At 39.8% G+C, this 20,331-nt stretch overlaps 1 protein-coding gene across 1 annotated transcript; it reads right to left on the bottom strand.

The window, feature by feature from the left end:
• Nucleotides 1–263: 263 nt before the first annotated feature.
• LOC146331247 (netrin-4) lies at nt 264–9,339 on the bottom strand. Its single transcript, XM_084744206.1, has 10 exons — nt 8,714–9,339; nt 6,666–7,156; nt 4,421–4,738; nt 4,031–4,157; nt 3,270–3,458; nt 2,413–2,629; nt 2,186–2,313; nt 1,716–1,784; nt 1,443–1,613; nt 264–635 (listed from the first exon to the last, which is right to left on the bottom strand). The coding sequence occupies exons 1-10, from the start codon at nt 8,802–8,804 to the stop codon at nt 499–501; spliced, it is 1,938 nt and encodes a 645-aa protein (XP_084600332.1). The 5' UTR covers nt 8,805–9,339; the 3' UTR covers nt 264–498.
• Between the last annotated feature and the right edge of the window lie 10,992 nt (nt 9,340–20,331).

Genomic DNA, 20,331 nt, shown 5'->3' with positions numbered 1-20,331 from the left:
TGTGAACAGATTGTAACATAATTTACAAAATAAGACCTTTCCTGACTTTCTCAATTGCCTGAAACCAAGACAACACAAACCTAACTTTACTAACCTAATGTATCGCCATGATGCCTGTCAATAATGTGCAGGTTCATCTGTGTCATGTCATGAGTGCAAGCAAACTCACGAGCCACTGGGGACATGAGTAACCAGCATTTTCTGAAAAAACCACATAGTGCCTTTGATTGTGGTAAAAAGAAAACAAAAAAAATCTTGTATGCAAATAAAGCCTTTAATGTTAGACACAATTTTAACATGGGACCACGCAGCTCATTCATGACAGTCTTTATATTGTGTTGCACATTCATACATTGTGACTGACTCTTGGATAATTTCCCCCTGATGACACAGCGAGTTGCCCGGTGATGTTCAGTCTCTTTTCTGAATTGTCCACTGACTCTTAAATTTACTTTTGAGATCCTCTGAAGTGTGTCCTGCCTTTTCAGATCATATGGCTCATGGACATCCATTCCTCAGGCCCTCTGATATGAGTAGACCTAGTCGGGGGGTCCATGGGACCACCACACTCTGCATGGTGACCAGCAGACGGCCCGTCCCGGCCTCCTCTGGGCCTGCCAGCAGGTACTCCATACCTGGTAAAGATAAGGTAAAGGTAAAGGTAAGATATCATAAATGATAGAGGTAGGAAGTAACCAAGTGCAAATATTTACATTTTTCAGGTATCTCTACTAGAGTATTTAATTTTCTGACAATTTCTACTTTTTTCTACTAAGTTTCAACACAAATATCTGTAGTTTTTACTCCTTACATTTTCAGAACAAACTCATTACTTTAGTTTTAATACATTTGAGGGGAATTATTGATTATTTCTATTTTGCATAATTGCACACCGCCTTCTCAATATCAAGACGATGTCTTTCAGCACATAGAAAAATCAATTCTGTGGTGTATCCACCAGTGCACAAACGACGGACATAACAAGATGAAATTGATTTAACAGTACAAAACTATGTAAAAGATTCAAGATGAAAATGATGTGAAAGAAGTCACAATGAAAATTATGTAAAAGACATAACAAGGCACAACAAATCAAAAGTAATGTAAAAGACATAAGATGAACATTAACATAAAAGACGCAATAAGACATAACAAGATGAAAATGATGTAACAAGACAAAAATTGAGTAAGTGCTTCCACTTCTACCAGAGTATTTTCTTAATGTAAGAATTTGTACTCCTACTTGAGTAAAGAATGTGTGTACTTTTGCCACCTCTGCACAGCTGATTTTCTTTTGTGTCACTGTTCGGTCAGCTCAAATATTCATCTTTTAATGCTACAACTCTTTTATAGAAAACTTGAAACTACATACAGTAGTTACTACAGGACAGTAGTGCTTCATGCATATGTTAAAAATCCTTTTTCTTTGGAGTTTGTCCTACCCGGGTTTAGAATAGGACAGGTGCAGCCGCGGCTGGTCCAGGACAGAGGATAGATGCTGATGGTCCCCAGGTAGAGCGCCGCCTGGCCTGATTGAAGGACCTTGCGAACTTTGACCTGCACTTCTGCGTGGCTGCCTTTGTCATGAGCAGACAGCACACTGGCTTTTATCACTGTCATGGGCAGAGAGACAGAAAAACAGACAACTGAAAAGGCAAGTAATTTAGACTTTTAATTTAGCAAACAGTTTTTAATCTAGTGAAATTTTTTCTTACCATAATCATGTTTGGTCTTACAGAGGTCAGACACACTTCTCAGCTTTTTCTCCTTACAGCTACACTTTCCTGTATAAAGACAATGAGTTATGCTCCGATCCACCTTTATACCTCCATAACTACACTGTATGAAACACTAAGATCCCACAGTTTTAATATTTTCAATGCAAATAGACATTACAGTTAATGGGCAGCACAGCAGTACTTCAAAATAGGGCTGCAACTAATGATTATTTTTGTTATTTATATTTTGCCATTTCTTTAAGATGAATTTCTTAGTCTGTAAAATGTCAAAAAATGTGAAAAATGCTCATCACAATTTCCCAGTTCCCAAAGTGATGTCTTCAAATAGCTTTTTGTCCAACCAACAGTCCAAAACCATCACTTGCTATAATAACCAACAAAGAAAAGCAGCAAATCCCGATCAATAATCAACTAATCATAATCCTTCTATGTAAATTGCTGCATACCTGTGTAATGCAGAGCAGAGACAGCGAGCTCCTTTGACCACTGTACCTCTTCTTCAGTTGAGAACATGTGATCCAGATCAGGGATTTTTCCACCAATAGGCACATTGAACACCTGATTATTTGAGTAGCTGCGAAAGTGAAATTGAATCTATGACGTCAAAGTTCAATTTTAGCCTCCATGTTGATGTGTAAAGAATTTAATAATTTGTATGAAGCATATGGCTTACCTGTCCAAACACTGGCCAGTGGTTGGATCACAGCTGTGAGGGCAGGTGCAGGGCTTACAGCCCTCCTCTCCAAGACCCCAGTAGCCAGACAGACAGTGGCTGCAGCTCGTGCCCCCTACACCAGATTTGCAGTGGCACTGCCCGCTCCTCGGGTGGCACCAGGGTCCCTCCTCTTCAAGAGCAGGAGGCAAAGAGCCTCGTGGATCACACCAGCAGCCTGAGAAAGAGGTACAGTCACAGTTCTGTATGCTGCTGAGATATTTAGTTTTTATCTTCTTTTACTGTCAAATGACTTAACATATACCAACAGATAGAGCTATAACACATTCTAATTTCTTTTACGTTATTTACAAACATTTCTAACTTAATTAATCAAGATCAAATCAGTCATTCAAGCTGTGTTACACCAAAACGGGATTATTTCATGGCCTAACTTAAAATTATATTGCACTAAACTTTAAAACAAGCTTTAAATTAAAATTAGATTAAATTTTTTAACCTCAATTTAAACCTCAGTTTTGTTTTTACTCTAAATCGATATTAAATTGAATTCTATTGCATGAAAACTTTTAATTTCAAATGGGATCCCTAAAAACTGAGGTGCTTTAACTTTTAAAATATCTGCTGTTTTCAGATGGATTGAGCAAAATAATCAAATTCCTTGACGAAATGTAACAGACCCAATTATTCTCTTTCTTTCACTAATTAATCTCTAATTTAACAGGAAAGGTAAGGGGAAAAGACTGCCTGACAGCAGCTGACAGACTGTTTTACTTCCCCCCTACTATATTGTTGCTCATTTTTTAATCTTATGTGATCATTATTTGACCATAATGTGTCTGGTCTGTGTCTCTTACGTGTGCAGGCATGGGGGGAGTTAAGGGGCAGAGATGGGTGTCGATGGTAGCCATGGCGACAACGCTGACACCTGCGCCCCACAGTGTTGTGTCTGCAGTCATCACAAACGCCCCCACTGGTAGCGCCAGAGGAAAGCCACACCCTCTGAGAAAAGTGACAACTGTCTGCGTGACCGTGACACTGGCACTCTGACAGGATGATGACAGGATGGGAAGGAGAGAGAAAGCCAATAGTCAACATGGGTGACAGGTGTTTTTTGTTGAACAGACAGCTCACCCCAAAATCAACAGTACATATTTTTCCCCTGGTCTATTTTGCTATTTATCCATCTAGATTTTCTTTTTTTTTTTGGTGTTTTACAGCAGAATCCACTGGAACTACATGAAAATAGTCACAACAAGGTCAGTGGATTATCTTGAGTAACTGGGTCATGATTTACGGAAAGAGACACTGGTTTCCAATTTTTCAGATTTATGCTTTGGTGCTTTGAGCATTATAGGCCAAGTGTCATTTAGTCCAATTATATTAGAGAGAAGGTGGACATGTCGCCAGTATCTCCAAAACTCAGCAACTCACGACAAAAAAATCTAGATAGATTAGTAGCACTACAAGCCAGGGGAAAAACATGTATTTTGATTTTGGGGTGAATTGTCCCTATATGTCTATGCAGCATCATCCACACTTTAAAGCATTTATTTGCTTCTCTGCACCAGCAAGATGAGTATCCACTGATCTAACGGTCCTGTTAGTGGTCACTTACTCTGGCATGGGTTTGACTCCCCACTGCTGCTGTTGGCTGGTCTCCAGGGACGATCGTTGTAGAGCGGAGCACACTTCTCACAGTGATCCCCTGCTGTGTGGTGAGTACATAAACACCTGCCAGACACCTGGAAGACACATCTGGGGCTGCTCACTTCACCTACATTAGCAGACATTACACCTGCTGTCTAGATCAGTAAATCTAAAATAGATCCGGGCGGGTCAAGCTATTTAAAGCCCCTTAACCAGCAATTTTTCCAACCGTAAGTACATTTTACATCTGGACCTAACATCCTGACACATGTGTTTTACATGGTTGTAATAAAACACAGGCCAAGGCTGTTGTTCTTTCACTTTGAAAGCACCTACACCCACAGGAAAGACCACTCACCATGTTACTGTCCTGAGTCGTGTCTTGGCTGCTGTTGTGTGGTACGCAGTGCTCAGCGTGTCCGTGGCACAGGCAGGTCCCTCTGGCCAGTAAAGTATAAATAGCATAAGGTGCTGAGGCTGAGCTTTCTGTGGTGGACGTGGAGGTCAGAGCTGAGGCTGCAAGGCTTGTCTGGTCAAGGGGATTTAGAGGTGCCACACAGGTCTGAGGTTTAAGCAGTCTGATACGGAGGTTAGTGAGCGTGAGGCGGGCGAGGGTCTCTGGACTGTAAGGGTCCAGCGTTTTAGCACTGTTGGGGTCTAATGTCCGTAATATTACCTGGCAGGAGAAACAGAGCACTGGGTCACATGCTGTGGATCACTTAAAACATTACATATGTGCTCCATAAAGCCTTTTCACAGCAGCCATTTTGACATGAAATAGTGGGGTAACACAGGTATTCACCATATTAAAATGGTGGGTAGTTTCCTCTGATGTCACACTTGGGATGAAAAGTTCAAATGTTGTATTGCTGTGTTCCAGATGGCAAGCATAGACTGTATGTAGAGAGATGGACAACATGACAGCTCCCTAATAGTGAATTCAAAGTATCTCAATCGCCACCCAGTGATGGGCTGCAGTGCAGGTCATAAATCCAACCTCCCAATGTTAATAGAGGAAACATGACCAAACTAAAACATCAAAGTACACGTCCAGTAAATTTTTCCCAAACATGGTACCTGTCATTTTAGGTAGTTCTCATCATGCTGATGTTTGTTCAGGTGTTCATTTTTCTGATCAGTTCAGTTTTAATTAGGTATCTGAAGATATACGAGTGGGGTTTCATGCCATAATTAACAGCTGAGCTCTGCTTGTGATCGAGTCAACCAGCTGTGTGGGCAGGACCTTGAACGTGTGGCTCTAATGCTAGTCACTACTGCACAGACTCCAAATGACGTCACCAACGCAAGATGGCAGTGCTCATATCACAATGCGAGAAAGTGGGGAAGCATCATCCATCTTTAATTCATGTTGTTAGTTGCCGGTCATATAAATGTGGAGAATTTGACAAATTGTTATTATTTCATTGCTTTTCAGTTCATCAGCAACTGAAAATACAATAGATAGTGAAAATCAAGAGGGACATCAGGCCATATTTCAAGATAAAACAACATCTTTGACCATCAGCCAACATTATAATTCAACCACTTCCTAGCTAACATTGCGGTTTGATACGCTAGGAAAGGCTAAATAAATTCTGAAATATCAGCGCAAATCTTGGACACATTTATTTAAGCTTGGAAATAAAACACACTGAATGTAATCAAGCTTGCACTATGGGCTAATGGGCTAATGTCTTGTTGTCTCTTCACGTGACCTCAAAAATGTTCTGGTTAAGTCAGTAACATTATATGACATTATGTTCACTGCTGGAACATTTCTGTGTAATTTTAATACAGATTACATCCAACACATAAGTGATTTATGTAATGACAAGGAAAACGTAAGATCAGTGTGTCCGCAAATGCACATGCCTGAAGCAGGTACACAAGCTCTTGCCCAAATGGCGCGGCTGCAGCAAAGAAATGATGTTCCTCTTCTATATCGAAGACCTCTGACATTTTCTTCTTTGCTGAAAGTTTGTGCAGTCAACTGTACGCATAAAAAGTCACTATTTCTGAGCAGATCTCTGTTGTCTGAGTCGCTTCCAGATAGCATGTAAACACAGGCGTGAAGGTATCATGAGAGCTCGTATATCGCCACTTGGGCAACAGCTTGTGTACCCACTTCAGGCATGAGCATGGGGATCCAGTCTGAGAGGCTACAATTGACATTTAGGCTAAAAACATGGTGCAAATGGTGTCTTTTGGGTCAAATTTCAATGTTGCAGCTTATAGACACTTGGATTACACCACACAAGCAGTATGGAGACATTTTGTGTTTTTTTGTGTTATTTTTTTACATTTTAAAACCGGTCACCGTTCACTTTAATTGTACTGGATTTGGCTCCAATGCTGTTTTCCACTGAAGCTCCGGGAGTGTTTTGTGAACTGGAGATCTTCACCCATCCTCACATCAGCACAGGAGTGAGTAGATATTGAGTGAAATTTCATTTTTGGGTGAACTATCGCTTTAAGTGTTGTCTCACAGTAGCTAAATGGACAGGAAATGGAATGAGACCTTAATTACATTCAATAATTAAACCTGTGTTTACCTGTTTTTTTCATACCATTATGGCTGCCATGAAACAGGTCTATTTTCTTACCTCCCCTCCAGTGCAGGGTGTAGCACTGGTGTAACGGGACGTACACAAAGAGCCTGGCTGAGTGAAATCATCAGGCAGACCAAACTCCATGCTGCAATTGTGCGCAAAGAGTTTAAGAGCTTTCCAGGTCTCTCCAAAGTCAGTTGAGCGTTCGATGGCCATGACAGCAGGCCGGGGTGACCTGAACACCAAAACCACATGGGACAGACAAAACTGTGTTTCAAGGTCCAACCGGATCTCATCCTGCTGCTCCTGCATGGTGGTACCTGCACCTGATGCCCACCAGGTATCTGGATGCAAGAACGGGTCGTCAGTCATGTGAGCAGATGGGTGTGTGTCCTCGGGGCAGATGCGGGGGATCACAGGAGGATGGGGGCAAGAGCTGTGGTGTAAGGAGCTGTTCCCACAGCAGTCTGAGAGGGTGAGGAGGGTCCGGCCACTAGCCAGGTTCCCTATGGGTGGACTGCAGGCATGGTCCACACATCTGGAAACTGACACAGAGAATGATGCAGAAGTCAGATACAGTCTTATCAGTTAGAGTGTTATGACATGACAGAGTATATTTATTACATATTGAGATAAAATGGTTACACTGAGGTCATACAGGAATTTAGTGTAATCAGCTATTCTTTTCTCATTAACTTAACTTAAATATACAGTTTTATATATTGTATGAATGTACTACACAAGGTTCAATCAACTTATTAAATTAAGTTTCTAAAGAAACACAATTGGCATATTAGCAGACTTCCCAGCATGCATTGTTTGAGTTAAAACTCTCCTGAGCCCCTTTTTTTATTGCTCGATTGTGTGTTTCTAATAAACTTTAAGCTAAGTCATGGTTTTCACAATAATGAAAAGTTCAATCAACTTAAAATTTAAAGGCAGCTCAGATCTTAACTTTTTAAAGTTTAAACAAATAGTTTTTTTCCTTTTAGATCAGTGCTTTTACATTATATCTGGTGGCAGAAAAGCCTTCAAAAACACTTTCCAGCACTGACATCACGGACAAAACTAAAGTCGTCTTCATTGTGTTTTCCATAAATATTTAATTTTCCTGACTGACTGCTCATTCTGATGTGACACAGAATCCTGCTCTTTCCTCTTTGAACAGCACTGATACGCTCAGGTTTCATGTAATGGTAAGACACAAGGCAGCTCTGCTATCTAATTTATTAGCCACAGGTACATTGTACACTGTACTTTAAAAGGTTAGTGGCCAGACTGCCTTAAAATTATCATTTGAAGACAAGTTGAGATAATTTTGTAATAATTCAAAACAAATACGCTTTTCTAGTCAAACACACTTGACAGTGATTCAGTTGTACTTGAGAAAACATGTTCAATAAACTTAAGATATTAAGTTGAATCAACAGCTGTTTAGTCACACTGACAAACAACGTATACAACTGAATTTAACACTCATCACTCATTCACCACAGTATTTATATAATAGTGAAAATGGGCAACCATGCCTTATTTTAAAGTACTGCAAGTTTCCATCACATGTTGTCTTCAAACTATAGAAAAGTAGTGTCTCAGAGAGAAACAATGCATCCTGGGAGGTCTGCCAATATGGTGATCAAGTTTCTTTAGAAACTTAATGAGTTGATTGAACTCTGTACAGTACATTCATCTTATCATTTCAAAAGACCTCAAGTTAGAGCAAATCTAGATATTTTAAGTTTATTTAACTTTAATTATTAAACTTGTATACTTAATTCCTGTGTTATTTTTTACAGTGTTATGGCCCTTACGTCACTTTTAGGACAGCAAAAACTTCGCTAATAAAGTGTCATCTGCAAATGAAGAATCATGTAAGATATCATTGGGTCATCAATCAATTTCATAGACATTTTAAGTACTTAAATCACCATAACTCTGTGCAATCAGTAACATAGCCGCACCACAACACGGTGTGTTAAGCTACAATGACGCAACTGATGCACTGAAACAGCATCAACCGCAACAGAAATGATGAGGATGATGATGACGATGATAATGATGATGATAATGATGAGGATGATGATAAGGATGATACACCTCACCTGCTCCGCTCCTCGTCACAACCAAACACAGCCAACAGAGCGCCACCAGCATCTGATGTCGACCTTCCCCGAGCATACTAAACACTCTCATCCTTGTTTCTGCTGTGTTTACAACATACACGATGCGATAAACGCCTTCCAGCACAGATTTGTCCCAACATTATGTGGAGCCTATCTAACCGACGAGCGCATTTCCCTGCCAATTACGCAATGCGCAAAACGCGTCAAGACGAATCCAGGAGTATTTTTCCCCAAGTCCTTCCGGTAACAATGGTGAAATAACAATCCTTGAAAAAGTTCAAAGCATCCTCAGGAGCAGCCAGAGCATCTCGCTGACTCACGTGGTTTGTGCGCCTCCATTGCAGCAAATTGGTTATTCCAAGAACGAAAACTCCACATTTGACATTAAGAAATGTTACTAAATTCCATTTGATAGAGGTTTATTTTCTTCCATTTTGCGCAGCAGAGAGTGTCTAGAAGATGAAAGTGATAGGTCCTTTTCTATGCTAATTAATTCATGTACCAACCAAGCGGAGGGTTCCGTGTCCCAGCCAGCTCCAGCGCGCAACGCATTTACGCACAGGAGAGGAGTGAGCGCTCTATTTAACTACGGTCCACCCCGCCCACACACGTGCGCCGTGAGGACGTCGCGCTGCACCCACAACACTAAACCAAAACTACCCTGGATTGAGAAGGTGTGTTTTATCTCCCCACCGTCTGACTTTCATCCACTGGGATTCTGTAGAAGATTGTGCACAGTGGGGAGGACAGACCTGCGGCTTGCACGGGCTCGTTAATGTAAACCAGCCGCACGGCGCATACCAGCTAAAACAGGTCCCTGCACCAACCAGGGCCTCATAATAAGGCGAGGAAATTAGTTTATCTGCTCATGCCCTCCTGTTTTTCAGCTGCAGTAATTCCAAGTTACAGGTCTCTTTGATGTCTCGCAGGAGGAAACCTGAGAGGGGAGACAAAAATAGTCCTCGGTGCTGCTGCAGTGTTATTTGCAGCTTCATGGCGTATTGTGGCACCAAAAGATTTTGACAGCTTGGAGTTTCATGCAAATGACTTGGACAAGAAAAGCGCCTTTCCTTTCTCCCATCTGTCTGCCTGACTGGATGGATTACCCTGCCACTCTCCATTATAACACTGGATAATAAACACATGTTCAAACACATGACAGTCCTTCTTTATATCCCCACAGGTCAGGTCCTTTATGGGCCTGATGTATTCTCACCCCCTTCAGAGTTGGAAGAATAAACACAATGTCTCTTCAGTTTTATGGCTCAACTTCAAATGCGACAGCCTCAGAAAATTGGAATAGACGCACAGAATTGGATTAGTTTCCATAAATGTCTTTAAAGACATACAAATTGTTTACAGACGTGCCTGCTTTCCCCAGAGTGGAGAACAAAAAGAGAGCCATAAAGGAATGGCATATGATGAATGACAATAATTATGATGTGTGTTATTTGTTGAAAATATGATGTTGTGTAAGGAGCAGCCAGCAGAGGATTAAGCAGGTTGTCCCAGTCATCTATCCTTATTAATTTGACATTTTTCCTAGAGCTCAATACCGTTATTTGGGAGTGAAAATAACAAACAAACATCTGATATTGATATATCAGCGGATATTCTTCATTTATTCTTTATTTCTTTACAAAATCCCAGCAAACATCCGGGCACTGACATAGTAAACTTTCACTGAATGATGAATGAATATAAATAACTATAAATAAAATAAAGAACAGAGTGTCTACTTGCACCAAGGTGAGAGTAAGCTATTTGACTATTCACACCCTCTTCATCTAGCTTTAAATAGTGACAAATTTTCTCTAAATGAGAGGCTGCAGTCAGTGAACAGGTTAACCACAGGACTCTGCTGTGAGAAAGTGGAGTCCCGTCCTGCGAGAGTAGGATTTTACTCTAGTGTGAAATTAGATGTCAGTATTAACTACATTTTTTGATTAACTTGGCTTATTATTAAAGTTTTTATTTTAATTATTTTCAGAGTTCAGTCACAGTTTGGTTAGGTTTAGGCAATAAAAATACTTCGTTATAAAGATTACACTTTGTCTTGCCATGCGGGTGTAAATAGTCACACTGGTTATTCCACCCTGGCTGTAAATAGCATTGTTGGCTAGGGACACCTGGAATATACACCCAGGTGTAAATAGCTACATTGGCCATTCCACCCTGGGTGCACATAGGATCTGTCTAAAAAAACACAAATAGAATGACTTGAATTAAGAGGAAGGATGAAATAACAGCAAACAAAAACCCAATTTGCTTTATGTTCTGTAAGAAAAAATATTGGAAAAGATATATGCATGATATAGACCAATATAGCTGTGCTCTGCCAATATTGGGCTGATAATATCGGTTGACTGATATATGTGCCTGGCACTAGTCCATCTGTGTTGATTTTAAAAGTATCTTACTGTTTAAAGGGACAGTTCACCCCAAAGTTGAAAATAATTTCTTCTGGACAGAAAGTGAGTTGTTTCCTGTTTTTATCCTCTTTTCCACAGTCTCTCAGTCATATATCCCTATTTGTTGTACATTTGTCTTTGTTCACCCCTCACTGGTCTTTCCTTTCCATCTCTCTGTCCTCTTGCTCTTTACTCACACCAGCTATCGTGTCTGGCAGGCCTGCACACAATAAACCCCCCCGGAGGCTCTCCATCCTCTCTCATCTCACAGTTCTCCTTTCGTCTCTCTCCAGCGGTGCAGTATATGCTAAGAATAGCTTTATAGGAGATTAGGGTAATGCCATTTATGAGGGATTAGCTGTTATCTGGTAATGTAAGTGGCATACAGACATAGTTTCTGGCTGCTTTGAAATGATTTAGAGGCAGTTCTGGCTTAGTGGGACTCACGGAAATGAGATTCACATCTTTTCACAGGTCGCAGGATGGGAGGACCTGTGTGCATTTGTGTGTGTAAGGAGGAGGGATAATGGATAAAACATACATGGAAATCATCAGTGTGGTCCTGGGGCTGTATTACAGAAACTACCTAACTTGTAGATCCTATCTTTAATGGTTGCTATGGTAATTAGGGTTAGAACTTGATTTAGGAAAAAAAAAAACATTACAGGTTACTAAGTTAAATCCTAATTTAAGATACACAAAGTGTTTCACAATAGCATCCTAATTTCCCCAAATAAATTTTAGGATGGCTGTTCAACTGTCCCAATTTTCACTTTTCCACACTAGATAACAAGTATATGGTAGTGTTTGTTAACACTAGCTAATGTTAGTGTTAGCTGACAACAGCTAATGGTATCGTTTGCTAACAGTAGCCAATGGTAGTGTTGCTAACTTGTTTAATCTGTTTGGCGGCTCGTTTATTGCTTTTACTTAATGGGTGCCAGATATGGTGGAGACTGTCTGTTATCTTAGACCACTCTTTTCTTTTATCTCCCAAGCGAGAGTTGTTGTAAATTTCCCCAAAAGAACATCTTTGGATTCCTCTACAGATGTTGCCAATACCTCTAACTCATCTGTCTTGAAGTTAAGTGCCCATTCTTGATTTTACACCTTTTTTGTGTTTATTTCAATGTATGTTCCACCATGTTTCAAAGATAAGAAACCAACGGTTACAAAGTACTACTTAAGATGGGAAGTTTCTGTAATACAGTCCCTGCTGTGTTTTCACCATCACTGACAGAATCGAGCTGGTTCTGGAAGAGTTTCATTCTATATGCATCTCATTTCTGCAAAGGCAGCAAAACTGCAGGTTTCGGTGAATGTAAGTCAATGAGGTTTGAGGTCAATGTTTGCAGCAGAGTCATAAACCATTTTAAGAGCAGCTGCTTCAAGTGCAAGTAAACTATGTTTGGTTGCTCACTTTGGCTTCAAAATGCAAAACACATTGAATTCTCAATTGAGTAAATTGTAATTAAAGGGTAATTTCTGGTGATATAGGAATGCAAATCTGCCCACACCAAATAAAGTGCTTGTTTAGAACGTGAGCATATAAAGGATAAACAAGAGGATCCACACCGCAGTGGCAAACATGTGTTGCATTCCTAGAGAGAAATGTTCACTTCTCTCCCCCCACTTCCAGTTCTTTTCAGCAGATACATTCTGTCAATGTTCAGCATGTATCTTCATCATGGCCCCCAGCTGTGAGAGGTCAAATACCAGCCAGGAAAGGTCACAGGGATCTCCTACCTGCCCCATGACTGCCTCTCTAATTGCTCCTCTTTCTCTCATTTACTGGGCTTAATGGGGGCCGGGGGTTACAGAGCCCGGGTCAGATGAACAGAACACGGACTCCCCTTTCCCACCCTTATAATCCTCAGTGTTTGTCCAGACTGCTGCTCATACATGTGTGTGTCAAGCACATGGTGTCACTCCAGACTTAACCATCTCCTCCTCCCTCCATGCCCTGCATTTGAGCCTCACAGGCCAACATGGCCAGGCCTTGATTTGTTTCTCTTATTGGTACATCTGTTCTGTTGTTGCAGTGGTTTCCAATCTTTTCCTTGAGGGATCCCTTTTCTGCTGTTGGATCAACTGAATACCCCTAAGTGATGTATCTGATGGATATTTCATATTATATTCAATGCATAACAACAACAGCAGAGAACAAGTAATGAACTTTACAATTTATCCAAATATTGAACACAATATCTGCAAGTTTGTGTAAAATGAACAATTTGGGTGAATTCTGAGCTGATTATTGCATCAGAAATGCAGGGCCTTTTTATAAAATTTTTTGTTAGCATTGTGGGGTTTTTTTTAACAATCATAGATACTCTTTCTTCTCAATTGGCAATTGTCCAATTAGCGAGAGCGAAGTGAGAGTGAAGGTGAATATACCTTGGGTTCAAGTTTTTATCTAATAATTTATACTTTAAAAAAATAAAATTTAATTTAGTTTTCTTCACACACACATCTGCACACTGTGTTTTTTTATTTTCATAAAATGAAAAAGGCCTCGTGACCCCCCATGAAATCCCAGGTAGGGGTCGAGACCTCTAGGTTGGGACCCAGTGTGTTAGATTATGTGGATTTGGACGATGAAGGTTATGTTAGTCCAATACAAATCAGTCACACTTTGTTTTGGCATTTTTTTATGGAGACTGTGTTAACACAGAGTAGGATCTCATATGATGTTATCCACTGGCCACAGGAGCAACCACTACAAGCCATGGTTAATAGGGCGTGTTTGAGTGAAGTACTGAGGTCAGAGTTAATGATCCTGTTGAATTTTTGAAGAAAGACTCATAGCTTTTATAATAAGCACACAACTGCACTCAGAAAAACTTTGCACTCTTTAACATCATGCAATACATTTTATTTTAGTCCCCCTCCACTCAAAAATGTGTTTTTTTTCCCTTTTCTACAGTTTGATCTTTTAACTTAAGGAAGTTTCTAGGTGCTCACTTGAAACCTAATTTTAATTGGTGGGCCTATATGAGCGTGATTTGTGACATCTTGACCAGTTTGGAATGTGTCCTGGTCCAGTTTGCCACTTATATACTCTAAGTATGGTATATAACCCCAATTCCAAAAAAGTTGCTACGCTGTGTAAAACGAAAAACTGAACACAATGATTTGCAAATATATTTCAACTTGTATTCATTTTAATACAATACAAAAACAAGATGTTTAATATTCAAGGTGATTAACATATATTTATATGTATATGCACTCATTTTCAATATGATGCCTGTGACAAATTGGAAAAAATCACATTAGTTGAGACACAACAACAAAAGAGTGGCAAAGCTGTGGAATGCTCAAAAAACACCTGTTTGGAACATTCCACAGGTAACAGGCTGAAGAGCAACGTTTCTCAACACAAAACTGCAAGAACTTTAGGCATTTCACCATCTACAAAAAAGTGTGCTGTGGCCTGACAAGTCCATGTTTTAAACTGGCTTTAAAGTGGCTTTGTAGTAAAAGATTGTGGGTGATAGACTGGCCTTTCTGCAGTCCAGATCTGTCTTCCACTGAAAATGTGAGGTGCATTATGAAGTGCAAAATATGACAATGGAGTTCCCGGACTATTTAGCACATATAGTCATATATTGAGCAAGAATGGTGAAGAATTTCTCTTTCAAAACCTGAACATTTAGTGCCTTCAGTTCCCAAGCACTTACTGAGTGTTGTTTAAGACAAGGTCATAATGGTAAACATGCCCCTGTCCCAACATTTTTGTAACTCATGCTGACATCAAATTCAGCATGAGTGCATATAAACAAAAAGCAATCAAGTTTGAACATTAAATATATTGTCTTTGTACTGTATTCAACTGAATATAGGTCAAAAAGGTTTTTGCAAATCATTACATTCTGTTTTTTTTATGTTTTACACAACATGCCACTTTTCTGGAATTGATGTTGTAAAAGCTTGAAACCACCAGTGCACATACACTGAGAATGGACTGGAGAATGGAAAACAGGAAATGAACTAAATCTGCATTTTCATAGATTCTTGAATTTGTAATGAGGTAGAAGCAGTGCATTCCCACATATTGTTCTAGGCAGACATTTGCATATATCCTTTATTACATGTCTGGAGAGGATCTTTAAATACTTTACCCTGAAACCTCTCACTTAGTTTTGTTAAAGTTAAAAGGTCAAGGTGATAGGTCAGATGCAAAGGTCTTAAGTTCAAGTCCAATAAAACCAAAAGGACTGTATTTCTTTAGGATAGTTTTGAGTTGGTCTGGTACTTGTTTATTATCACCATCATAATTGGTGTGGACAGCTTACGAAGAAAGTCTCCTTGCTGCTGATGTTTGCTATGATTCTCTTGTCATGGAGGATTTTTTAATAAACCTCAAACAGACAGATTAAAGTCTGTTAACATGTGCATGTGTGCATCTACCTCATGTGCGAGTGCATTTATGTGCCAACGTGATAGGTTTAGATTGCATGTTGCCTCTTTGATGTGAGAGGATGAATGACACAGATTAAACTGTCAGACCAGAAACTGATAGAGGCCAGATGAGGCAGGATGGCAAGTCAAGGCCTCTGTGGAGCACTCGGGCAGCCTGCCAAACCAACAGCATCTGTGAGCTTATGTGTGGATTTGTGGGTGTTTGTTCATGGAAAAGTTACGGTCATACACTCTCACGTATGTGTAAGTGACAAGAAAATATGTGGAACCATTTATTTTTTATTGATTCTTAACAAGGGGGAATGTCAGGAATGTTAAAGGGTGGCTGCTCCTGAACAGTGATGACTTATTTATAGCTGACAACCCCGTTTAATATCAATTTAATTCACCTCCTGCCCACAAGCACACTTGCAAACACACACTCATCTCTTCAGTCTCGTGTCCCTGCCTGACTCCTTTATGTGTTTATGATGTCATCAAATAACAAGCTCAAGATTTACTTTTTTGTGCGTCATCAACCTGCTCATGTAAACACATTGTTATTATGACACACAAACACATGCACAGATACAATTTCTTGACAACTCTTTCTTGGCTTTCCATCAGCCACCCACATAAACAAACTGGAATGCCAGAGTGCATTCTTCTACCACAAAACACACATGGACATGTGTTACGGATTCCACTCACCGCTTTCTTATTCTTCCAGCTCATATACGTGTACACCCACTTTGATACGGTATGCTGACTTGGCTTACATAACAAACCTGCTGTCCTAAAGAATTTCAGTGGATTCAAATGAATTGTAGTTTGGCACTTTAAAGGGACAATATGGATTTTTGGAAGTGGAAAAAACCCACTTATCACCCACCAACATCAGATTTTTGTCTGCAATGGGAAAAAGGTACAACTGGCATTTATTCCTGGGTCAGATGACCCTCCAATAGACACAGGTATTTATCAGCTCCAGCTGTGATCGGCAACAATGCAAAAATGACGTGGATGGACTTGGCTTGTCGCCTCTATCTGTAATTACTGTGACTCTTTTGCCCCTTTTTCTATGCACGTGTTTTGCCTGGATTGACTTGGTTTGACTCAGTGTCTCAAAGCACCAGCACATTCTTCTGATATTTAAAAACTTTTTGTCATGAAGCAGTAAAATTAGGAAATGCTTTGTTTTCTTTAGCAGTAACCTTACACAACTCCTATCAGCTGAAAGCAAACATGAAACAGCAAAATTAAGCAGATAACTGAATGTAAAAACAGCAACACAGGAGTGAAACTAAACTTTAGACTACAGAAATTCAGTTAGAAGCTACAAAAGTACTGAGAAGTGAACATGCAGAGAAAAAAAACTCTATTACTTTCTCCAAAGCAACTAAACTCTTTGGCGACAACAGTAATTTTAATTCACAGAACACAGTAGATGCTGGTCTATCGCTGCCTTGATTGATCAATTTGCTTGCATTATTGTGCAGCTTCAGAGTTTTAAGCGGTTAGTTCTGACTTATTGAAGTCAACAATAGCAAAAACTAACTGTTCAAGGTAGCAATGAATGAACAACTCCCATTGTACAAAATAAATCTCAAGACGCCCTCTGCAAGGTAAAACTGCTGTTTTGCCAAAGTCTGGTGGCTTTGGAGAACCCGAAATTTGGCTTATATAACAGCATTGTAAATTTTAAACTGATAACTGATATTAAACTGATAGTGATTTATTTATTTATTTATTTTTTTGGCTAAAATACATTTTGCTCCTGATCCTGTCCACAGCAGTACAATGCTTAGCTTGCTAAATTAGTATACTCTGCTCTCCCATCTAATGTAGGTAATACACTGACTATGGATTAGTATCTCACACAACCCACTTCAAAAGACTAGACCAGACTATCCTTTTAAAAAGTGACATAATAAAAGGGGTAAACTAGCTGGACAAAGCTAACTAGCATTGGTATTCTAGGGGTCAGAGTTCAGCACAGTGAGGCTGAGATAACTATTAGACATAATGGTTATGTTCACATTCACACAAACAGTTTTAGTTCTTCATCCCTGAGATTCTCCCACTATGTTGAATATTTTCATGACCACGCTGCCTGACTTTGGTTCCCCTCCTATAAGTCACACTGAGAAATGGAGCAAATGAGAGGAAAAATCAAATGCAGCTGTTGGAGGTCCTTGGCCACAGGTTGGGGGTTCCAGTCTGTCTCTCATGTCTGGCCACTTTGCTGCTTTTTAAGGCACTTCTCAGCTCATTAAAAAAGTCTTTATTGGCATGCCAAGAGTCCACCTGTGAGTCACCAAAGCCGTGACGGCAACTTCAATGTACAGCCAGCACAAGGGTCACCATTAAGCAACAGTACCTCGTTTGACCGGACAAAGTAAAAAATCAAATCTGCATGGAGGCAACCTCATGTTTGTTTCTTGTAAAACACACTGCCACAAAACACTACGATGTCACCATGACATTTGCTGCCCTCCTGGTGGTTCTGTTTCATCTGTGAACTGACGCCAGTGACATTCATTGTCCACAGTGGGGTTGTCCCTCAGATCAGATGCCCTTTAAAAGAGACAAAGTACTTTGAAAATGGTGTGCAGTGATGGGTATTAAGTTGCAAGAGGTAGGTGTAAATGATTCTTACAATGTGTCCAGGAATTCTATTTTCTCCTAACTGCAGTGTCAATGTGTGAATCAGGAGGAAGACTTTATCACTCTGTGGCAAATACAGTGGCGGAAAATAAAGTATATTTACTCAAGCACTGTATGCTACTTAAGTACAATTTACGGAAATCAAGATTATACTTTTTACTACACTGCATTTGTTTGATGACTTTAGTTACTTGCAACATTGCAGATTCTGATTATTAATATAAAATATAAATAAACTAATAAAACATGATGTATTACCATAGAAGAATCTACCCAGCAGTGAAGAAGCTGAAAGGAGCTACACCTATACCAGCCGCAGAGATCAACACATTAAGGGATCATAAATTATAATCCAGTAACACAGTAGCGGGGGACCTGGGAGTGTTGGAACATGGGGCTAGTTGTAACCCTTTCAGCCTGACCAATCAGAAAAGTGTTGCTGTGATCAACATGGTACACTCCCATGTCCGTCTTGAGCTTGCAGGAGTGGTGTGTGTCATTGAGCAACGTTGTAGTGGTTAGGACCATAAAACTGATTTTCAGGTAAGAAAACAAAAATTCTATTGTGATTATTTTTGCCTAGCATTCATTGTATTATAGATACAATCATTTGACTTACATAGCCTAAAGTAGCAGTTTCTCTGGTTTAATTTGATGCTTTGTATTCATGCTACCTTTAAGGCCACATGCTAAAACAGTTAGCTATTGAGGCATCGAGGCTAAGTTGGGTGCAGTGTGTGCCTCATATTCCAAGGCTGTGGGTCCTCTGCAGCAGCATTAGCTGTGTAATGGCTGCTTGGGTTGGGGATAGTTGAAAGCTGTGTGTGTGAAACATTTTGCAAACTCAAGTCAAGTGAACAAACTGTCAAGTGGGTCAAGTGAGGATGCTGTCAGTTCTGGGCCCACCAAGTCTGCACCGCAGGGGATAGTCATGTACATTTTCCACAACTGTGGCAGTGACTGAATGCTTATGTAACAATACACATTCAGGAATACATTTAACTTGCACACAGAGTGCTTCTTTGTCACTTTAAATTGTTCACTTTATTCAAAAGTATCTATTCTTTATTCTACACTCATTTTATTTCATAAATTGGATAGTGTGGACCTTCAATCAACAAATTACCTCTTATTGTTAGATCTATCCCAGCTAGTGTTACAACTCACCTCAGTAGTGGGGTAGGCTGTAACACCAGAACTTTGATTCTACTCTATTTGACATTAACTCACATAATCTGTGACTGTGTAGATGTCCCAAACAGTGGACAAATATGGGTTAGGGTTAGGGTTAGGTCATGTATAAAAGTTTTAAGTATATTTTTATGCTACTTCTGTACTTTTAATTCAATTTTTTAACTGATTTTGAAACGGTCTCAATTTATCACTGATGCCTGTAGATATGACCCTCTGCTCCCGAGTCGGATTCTCTGTGAAATCAGATGAAACGAGCCTGTTTACATATTCCTAGGCAAAGTTATGATGAGTAGTACCTTAGCCAGTTAAAAAGTAGTAGGTGGAGATTTTTCTTGAGATAATTTTATTTTTGACATTAAATTTTTTGGTGGTAATTATAGTGCAAACACCACTACTTTTCTCCACAGAGGCCTCCAAAGTCAACAGACTATGAAAGTTCTTTGTAGTAGCTTTAAGTAAGATTGTGAATGCAGGGCTTTTAGTTTAGTTGTAACGGTATTTTTACACTGTGGTAATAAAGGACCAGTGTGTAGGATTTAGTGGCACGAAGCAGTGTGCTTGCAGATTGCAAACACTGCATCTCACTCTCCCCTTCCAAGTGCATAGGAGGGTGGCCACAAAAATGCAGAAGGTTGTAAGTCAAGTTAGTGTTTGGTTTGTCTGTTTTGTGGTACTGCAGAAACACGGTGGTGCAACATGGTGGCCTCCATGGAAGAGGGCCTGTGGTGTGTATTCATATAAATGGCTCATTTTAAAGTAACAATAACACAGCTATTCTCATTTCCAGGCGATTATACAGTAATGAAAACATACTTCTTCATACATTTCTACCATATTTCATCCATGACTGGGCAAATGATCCCTTCATATTTTCATCCTTTTTTCATGTAACTAATCAAAATTGGTCTATTTATTGAGATA

This window comes from Lutjanus erythropterus, chromosome 2, assembly GCF_056507025.1.
Source record: "Lutjanus erythropterus isolate fLutEry1 chromosome 2, fLutEry1.hap2, whole genome shotgun sequence".
NCBI lineage: Eukaryota > Metazoa > Chordata > Actinopteri > Lutjaniformes > Lutjanidae > Lutjanus > Lutjanus erythropterus.
Note: the sequence above shows the minus strand (reverse complement) of the source record. Positions and strands in the feature narration are given on the sequence as shown.

Coding starts and splice junctions, on each gene's coding strand:
- LOC146331247 (XM_084744206.1), bottom strand. CDS start 8,804: ATGAGAGTGTTTAGTATGCTCGGGGAAGGTCGACATCAGATGCTGGTG. Junction 7,157..8,713: donor TGTGACGAGGAGCGGAGCAG/GTGAGGTGTATC, acceptor TCTCTGTGTCAG/TTTCCAGATGTGTGGACCAT. Junction 1,785..2,185: donor CTCTGCTCTGCATTACACAG/GTATGCAGCAAT, acceptor GTCTTTATACAG/GAAAGTGTAGCTGTAAGGAG.